The following is a 7,774-nucleotide window of genomic DNA, read 5'->3' on the forward strand; positions in this document are numbered from 1 at the left end:
TTTTTTTTTTTTTTTTTTTTTTTTTTTTTTTTTGGATTTTCGAGACAGGGTCTCTCTGTAGCTATTGGTACCTGTCCTGGAACTAGCTCCTGTAGATCAGGTTGTCCTTGAACTCACAGAGATCCGCCTGCCTCTGCCCCCCCGAGTGCTGGGATCAAAGTCATGTACCACCACCACACATCCTTAATTTCAATTTCTATTCAGTTCAGAAACATAGATAATATGACAAAACTTGAGAAAGATTCATTATAAGAAAAAACATTCCAGTGTTTGATTACTTGTTTTTTGTTTTTTTTTTTTTTATATATATTTTGTGTGTGTGTGTGTGGTTGGTTTGGTTTTTGTTGTTTTGTTTTCCTCAAGACAGGGTTTCTTACTATAATCCTAACTGTCCTGAACTAGTTCTTTTCTGGGGTGTTGGGAGGGGATAGTTCAAGACAGGGTTTCTCTGTGTATGTAGCCCTGGTATCCTGGAACTCTGTAGACCAGGCTGACCTCAAAATCAAGAGATCCATCTGCCTAAGCCTTCTGAGTGCTGGGATTAAAGGTGTGCACCACCACTGCCCAGCAGAGTTTGACTATATTGGGTTTTTGTTTTAAGGTTTATTTATTTATTATGTATATAGTGTTCTGCCTGCATGTATACCTGCATGTAACAAGAGAAAACCAGATCTCATAGATGGATGTGAGCCACCATGTGGTTGCTGAGAATTGAACTCTGGAAGAGCATACAGTGCTCTTAACCTCCGAGCCATCTCTCCAGCCCAGGATGTTTCAGTATGTTTAACCAATATTAACTTTTTTTTCTTTTTTGAGAGAGTGTCTCACTATGTAGCACTGACTGACCAGCAACTTACTGTTGACCAGGCTACTCTTTTTTTTTTTAAATATATTTTTTAATATTTATTTATTATGTATACAATATTCTGTCTGTATGTATGTCTGCAGGCCAGAAGAGGGCACCAGACCTCTTTACAGATGGTTATGAGCCACCATGTGGTTGCCGGGAATTGAACTCAGGACCTTTGGAAGAGCAGACAATGCTCTTAACCACTGAGCCATCTCTCCAGCCTGACCAGGCTACTCTTGAACTCAGTAATCTACCTGTTTCTGACTCCTAAGTGCTGGGATTAAAGACATGGATCATCATACCTTGCTCCAATATTAAATTATTTCTGTTCTTTGTCAATGCAGCCCACAGAACCTGATTGCCCAATCTCAGTCTGGTACTGGGAAAACAGCCGCCTTTGTTTTAGCTATGCTCAGCAGAGTGGAACCAGCAGACAGATACCCTCAGGTGAGTATAGAAGCCTGGGGCTCTGGCTTGCCTGTCCTGAGATGGAGTACTGCCATTTGATGAGGTCTGACTAACATCGCACCTCAGTCATCGGCTCCTGCAGAGCAGTTAGTGCTTCAGGCCTTGACAGGGCAGAATTCTTTTGGAGACAGCTACTTTAAGCAGTGGTTTCTTAAGGCCTCCACCAATACCGACCCTGGGCTCGCACTAGGACAGGGTTCCTTACAGAGGCATTTGTATACAGGTGAGCAGTGGGGTCTGCTTAAGGAGCAGGCCTCCTGCACTATTTCAAGAGGTGATAGCATCTTGTGGGCTTAGGCCTGTTTTCTGTGACTGAACTCATCTGTGGTTTCTCCACCAGTGTTTGTGCCTGTCTCCGACATATGAACTGGCACTTCAAACGGGAAAAGTGATTGAGCAGATGGGCAAATTTCATCCAGAACTGAAGCTAGCTTATGCTGTGAGAGGCAATAAATGTGAGTATAAATAAAGGTGAAACCTAAACAGAGGTCTTGGAAATCTGTAAGCCTGGCCTACTATGTCTGACAGCACGATTAGCTTCTCATAATGGAAGGTTATTGTGCATGCACTAATAACTTTATAAACAGTTATATCAGTTTCAACTTGAGTCAGCTGAAGTTTCTGAGTAGTGGTGTGTGTGTGTGTGTGTGTGTGTGCGCGCGCGCGTGCGTGTGTGTGTGAGTGTGTGTGCGCGCGCACGTCGCACACACACTTTACAATACAGATTTGACCTTAGGAAAACTAGCTATACAAGAAGAATGAATGTCTGTAGGCCAGAAAGCAAAACAAAGTCTGTGCCAGGATCCTTGACTGAGCTGCCAGTGTAGGAGGAAAGAAGTGAACTATATGGGAAGGCACATGGTAATGTGTTAAAGGAACACTGCATGACTTTCAGATTAGGAGAGTGCAGGGGAGAGGGCTGCAGTGTTCAGAGCCCCTGTTTTTTTCAGCACCCACATGGGGCAGCTAACAACTGTCTGTAGCTCCAGTTCCAGGGGATCTGGAACCTCTTCTGGCCTTTGAAGGAACCAGGGATGCAAAACACCACCCCTCCCCCCATTAAATTTTTTTTTCAAAGTTTTTAGGAGAAAGGAATGAACTTGCACGTTTTTGTCTACAATGCACTATACTGGTATTGTTTTATTTCACAGCTGAAGAAAGCAAGACTTAATTAAGGATGACCCTCGTGTGTTTTATTTATGTGATAGGAGTATGGTAGCCAGTGTGTGTGTGTGTGTGTGTGTGTGTGTGTGTGTGTGTGTGTGTGTGTGTGTAGGAAGTCAGTTCTTCCCTTCCACCGTGTGGTAATCAGGATTGAATTTGTGGTTCCCAGGATTGAACAAGTGACTTTACTCACTGAGCCATCTTACCAGCCCTCACATATGTTTTGAAATCTGGAATTGATTTGTTCTGACAGTTCTGAAAGGATGTGTAAGACTTTTATTTCCAAAGCTGGCTTTCCTTTGTGATCACCTGAAGAAAACGTGTCTTTCCACAGTGGACAGAGGTCAGAAGGTCAGTGAGCAGATTGTCATTGGCACCCCCGGGACCGTCCTGGACTGGTGCTCCAAGCTGAAGTTCATTGACCCCAAGAAGATCAAGGTGTTTGTTCTGGATGAGGCTGATGTGATGATAGCAACTCAAGGCCACCAAGACCAGAGCATCCGCATCCAGAGGTAGGACCTGGACCAGGGGGACCTCGAAAGCCTCCTCTTGCATCTTTGGGTTCTCTGCTCTACTCTGCACATCAGTATTTGTGGGATGGGCCATTTCCACAGCAGCTCTCAGCATGCTCCCAGCCTGGGGTGAGAAGGGAGACCTGGGACCCTCACTCAGCCCAGTACCATGCTCGGTCTGCTCCTCCCTCCTCAGGATGCTCTGTATCCCACTCAGCCTGTGGGGCTGCAGCCCATGCAGGCTGCGGAGGCTGGGCTTGTGTTCCTTCTGGCAAAAAGCTTGAAGTCGTGCAAAGTGCCTGGGCCTCCACTTGCAGGATGCTGCCCAGAAACTGCCAGATGCTGCTCTTCTCTGCCACCTTTGAAGACTCAGTGTGGAAGTTTGCCCAGAAGGTGGTCCCAGACCCCAACATCATCAAACTTAAGCGTGAAGAGGAGACGTTGGACACCATCAAACAGTATTATGTCGTTTGCAATAACAGAGAGGAGAAGTTCCAGGCCCTGTGCAACCTGTACGGGGCCATCACCATCGCCCAAGCCATGATCTTCTGCCACGTGAGTAGCTGCAGCTGCCCTGCAGGGGATATTCACTGCCCCACCTTCGTTCATACCCACTTCCTTTGCTCAATAGGACCAAATTCTCTGTGTGGCAAGGAACTGGCTTGTGGGGATGGGGAAGATGGTTTCTTTGATAGCCACGTTCCTGGAGTTACATAGTTTTAACACAGCATTGCCAGAACAATATCTATTTGTAGGGGATATGTTATTGAGAAAATCTAAAAGAAGTTGCTGATGATTAAATTGTCACAGGAAGAAACACTTGAAAATACTGTTAGGAGAGCTGGAGAGATGGCTCAGTGGTTAAGAGCACTGGCTGTTCGTCCAGAGGTCCTGAGAGTTCAATTCCCAGCAACCACTTGGTGGCTCACAACCATCTGTGATAAGATCTGGCCTGCAGGCAGAACACTGTCAACATAAATCAATCAATCAATCAACCAACCAACCAACCTTTAAAAGAAACCTCTTAGGAACAAAAGATTAAGACATCATCCTCTGTTAGTTCCAGACTTCCCCTGTGATTTTTTTTTTTTTTGGGAGGGGTTGGTTTTTCAATACAGGGTTTCTCTCTGTGTAGCCCTGGCTGTCCTGATACATGCTGTGTAGACCAAGCTGGCCTCAAACTCAGATCTGCCTCTCTAGTGCTGGGATTAAAGTTGCAAAATATTCTCTTCAGCCCCTTATTTATTGCCTTATTTTAAAACTGAGGCAGTTAAACCTGAGAATTGCTTATTACATTCAGTAGTTTAGCCACTTGAGACTACCATTACTCAGAACCATCCCTGCATGTCAGGCTCTAACCCGGACATCTCTAGGAATCTGGATAATGGAGTAATAGTCTTGTAGGATTTCTGATTTCCCTTATCTCTTTTGTGACCTATCCAGGTTTGTTTTTGTTTTTGAGATAAGGTCTCAAAATATAACTTAGCCTAACCTTCAACTTCAGGTATTTCTGCATCAGCGTTCCAAGTGCTAGAATTACAGGTGAATTTTTTTAAAGGTTTATTTATTAATTATGTATACAGCATCTGCCTACATGTATTCCTGAAGGTCAGAAGGGGCACCAGATCTTATTACAGATGGTCGTGAGCCACCATGTGGTTGCTGGGAATTGAACCCAGGTCTTCTGGAAGAACAGTCAGTGCTCTTAATCCCTGAGCCATCTATTGGCCCATAGGTGAATTTTTAAAATTAATTTTGTGTTGTACATTTGGCATGTCAGGATATCTGGGATGTCAGTGCTCTTCTTCCACCATGTGAGGTCATTAGGCTTGGCAGTGAGTATTTTTGCCCACTGAACGATTTCACCAGACCCAAGTGTATTTTTATAGTAGGAACATTGTGGAGCAAAAATACCAGTGTTTCCCAGGTGGTATTTTTGCTAGCTATTGTGCTGTCAGATTGGCAGTTTTAGCATACTTGATGTTTAGCTGCTAAGTTTCAGATAGACTCTTCTGGATCTTCAGTAGTCCCTCTAGGTACTAATATTTCTTAAACATTTGTGGGGTTTTGTTTTCTTCCCCAGACCCGCAAAACAGCTAGCTGGCTGGCAGCGGAGCTCTCCAAGGAGGGCCACCAGGTGGCTCTGCTGAGTGGGGAGATGATGGTGGAGCAGAGGGCAGCTGTGATTGAGCGCTTCCGAGAAGGCAAAGAGAAGGTCCTGGTGACCACCAACGTGTGTGCCCGTGGTGAGCAGAGGCTGGCCCCGTTCCCCAGGCTTGGGGTCCCAGGCCCTCTGAGCAAGGAAAGTGCCTGTATCTGTGGTCTCATGGAGGTGGGAGGGCTTTAGACCAATTCCCCTTGGGCAGTAGGAACCACTGGGAGGAAGCCAGCAGTCCCGACTTGGTGTGAAGAAACTCAGGCCTCCAGACACTTGCTTTTTGTTCTTCTGCCGAGTCCACCATCCTGTAGGCGTCCTGTCCTCTTTAGTACCCACAGCCCAGACATGACTAGCCCAAGCCATGTCTCCAGTGGAAGTGGGTGTGTGCGGCTGACGGTGGCCCCTTTTTCCCCTGCCTCCCTCCAACCCCTTTGTGCAGGTATTGATGTTGAACAAGTGTCTGTCGTCATCAATTTTGACCTTCCTGTGGACAAGGACGGGAACCCGGACAACGAGACCTACCTGCACCGCATCGGGCGCACGGGCCGCTTTGGCAAGAGGGGTCTGGCTGTAAACATGGTTGACAGCAAGCACAGCATGAATATCCTCAACAGAATCCAGGAGCATTTTAGTGAGTCCCTGAGTTGGCTGTGCCTGGAACCTTTTCAGAGGGAAGTGTGGGAGAGGGGAGGTTTCCTTTGTCCTTGCATATGCTGCCTCCACCTGGGCCTTGTCAGGGAGAGCACCTGCACACGCAGGGCTTGGGGACTGGAGTATCAGTGCCCTGGCACCTGCCTAGGGGGACCTGACAACCTCCCCGGGAAGTCGGTATCAGTGACCAGGGCCCTGTTGCCAGCTACTCAGGCTCAAGAAGCCTGCCCTGTGCCTGGAGGAAGCATCACTGTCCCACAGCGAGGCTCCTCCCCAGACTGCCATGCTGCTCTGGGTAATGTCCGTTGCATTCGCATGGTAGTCCACGGTGTTCTTCTGATCTTTTTTCCCTCAGATAAGAAGATAGAAAGATTGGACACAGATGATTTGGATGAGATCGAGAAAATAGCCAACTGAGAAGCTTCACCAGCAACTGGCACCACCCTCAGTACTGTCTCTGCCTGGGAGCGTGGAGCTTTCATGGCATAGGCCTTGACAAGCACCTCAAAGACCAAGGCCTGAGTAGAGACTACCTACCTCATTCAGAATTACGTTTGAAACTGACAGATTTGTGCAAACAGTGGGGGGACATGCAAGGAAAATTTTTGCAGTTTAGAAAATAGTTCTAGACGCATGTGGTGGCGCAGACCTTTAATCCCAGCACTTGAGAGGCAGAGGTAGGAGTGTCTGTCATTACAGGCCTGCCTGGTCTTCAGAGTTCCAGGGCAGCTAGAGCTACAAAGTGAGACCTTGTTTCCAAACATAGTCCTCAGCTCTGTCTCCCTTTAAACCCACATTGTCTCTTCTATGGCAGTATGGTTGCGACTGGTGATGTTTCAGCCCAGAACTTGCTGCCCACTCCCTGGCTCCTGTGTTTGGACCAACCTCCAGCCTTGAATAAATGACAGAGAAAAAGGTGGTTCAGAGACCAGGAGAGCCCTGGCTATAGCTTAGATGCCTTTTATAGTGCAGGTAGAGCCCTGAGTGCCCATCCCTCCCATAGCCCCTTCTCTCTTCCTGCTGGTGAGCATCTTGGCTGCCGCTTTATTCTTCAGATTGGCAGACAAGATGAAACTCAGCAAAATCACAGACTCACAAGGGAGACCGATTGGTATACTGGGTAGACAACCCCACTGAAGATGGGGCCTGTCTTCCCTTCTCTTCCACTCCATCTGTTCTGGATCTGGCTCATTGTTTGGTTCTAATCCATGGGATTTCATGCCAACAGCAATTTAGAAAGGAAGTTATGACCAAACAAAAAAATATTCATTATGCCGTTAGCAGATTTATGGATTACTTCATACATTGTATGAATAAGATTAGATAAGGCACAGTGATAATACATCATTTTCAGAAATTTTTAAAATAATTGAGAAGCAATTTACTAATCATGGTTTGTTATTTGTATTTTTATGCTTACTAGACTAATATATGCACATTAAAAATTGTGTATGATAGTGCTGTGTTTACTTGAGGCACGCATAGCTTCCTGCTTGCTCAACATGTCCCAGTGTTTCTTCTGTCTTCTCCATGCTGCTTTCATTTGGGGTAAGTGTGAGCATTCCACGCACGCGTTCCATACTACTTTGTAACCCGATGACTCAATTGTAGGCATTTTGGCGGTTTCGGCACATATACATACATCTATTTTACTCTGGAAAGTATCTGTCACCTGGTGTGGGAGGTCCTTCTGTTGATGTGTGCCAGCATGGCCAGCCTGGCATATATTTTACCATTCCCCAGTGAAAGGATTTCTAGCATGTTCTATTACCCATAATGCCATAGTGACTAGCTCAGGCCCTGTCTTGGATATGGTAAGAACTGCTCTTACATTCCTGGATATAGACTTCTTGGGTCAGCGTGGGAACACTTAAAGTCATAATTCACTACCAGTTAAGCCTGCCCCAAAAGTTCTTATCAATTTGTTGCTGTAGTAATATAAAAAACATGTCTTTTTACTTCTTCCTTCCA

The 7,774-nt window shown here is 46.1% G+C and overlaps 1 protein-coding gene across 1 annotated transcript in view; it reads left to right on the forward strand.

The window, feature by feature from the left end:
- The window catches only part of LOC101991142 (ATP-dependent RNA helicase DDX19A), a 23,569-nt gene extending 15,795 nt beyond the window's left edge, over window positions 1-7,774 (forward strand). The window contains exons 6-12 of the mRNA XM_005345665.2: window positions 1,195-1,297; window positions 1,659-1,773; window positions 2,817-2,994; window positions 3,312-3,549; window positions 5,078-5,240; window positions 5,592-5,783; window positions 6,159-7,774. Of these exons, the coding sequence (XP_005345722.1) occupies window positions 1,195-1,297; window positions 1,659-1,773; window positions 2,817-2,994; window positions 3,312-3,549; window positions 5,078-5,240; window positions 5,592-5,783; window positions 6,159-6,220 (1,051 nt within the window). The 3' untranslated portion in view covers window positions 6,221-7,774. The remainder of the gene's footprint in view (window positions 1-1,194; window positions 1,298-1,658; window positions 1,774-2,816; window positions 2,995-3,311; window positions 3,550-5,077; window positions 5,241-5,591; window positions 5,784-6,158) is intronic.

Source organism: Microtus ochrogaster, chromosome 4 (genome assembly GCF_000317375.1).
Source record: "Microtus ochrogaster isolate Prairie Vole_2 chromosome 4, MicOch1.0, whole genome shotgun sequence".
In the NCBI taxonomy this organism is placed as follows: Eukaryota; Metazoa; Chordata; class Mammalia; order Rodentia; family Cricetidae; genus Microtus; species Microtus ochrogaster.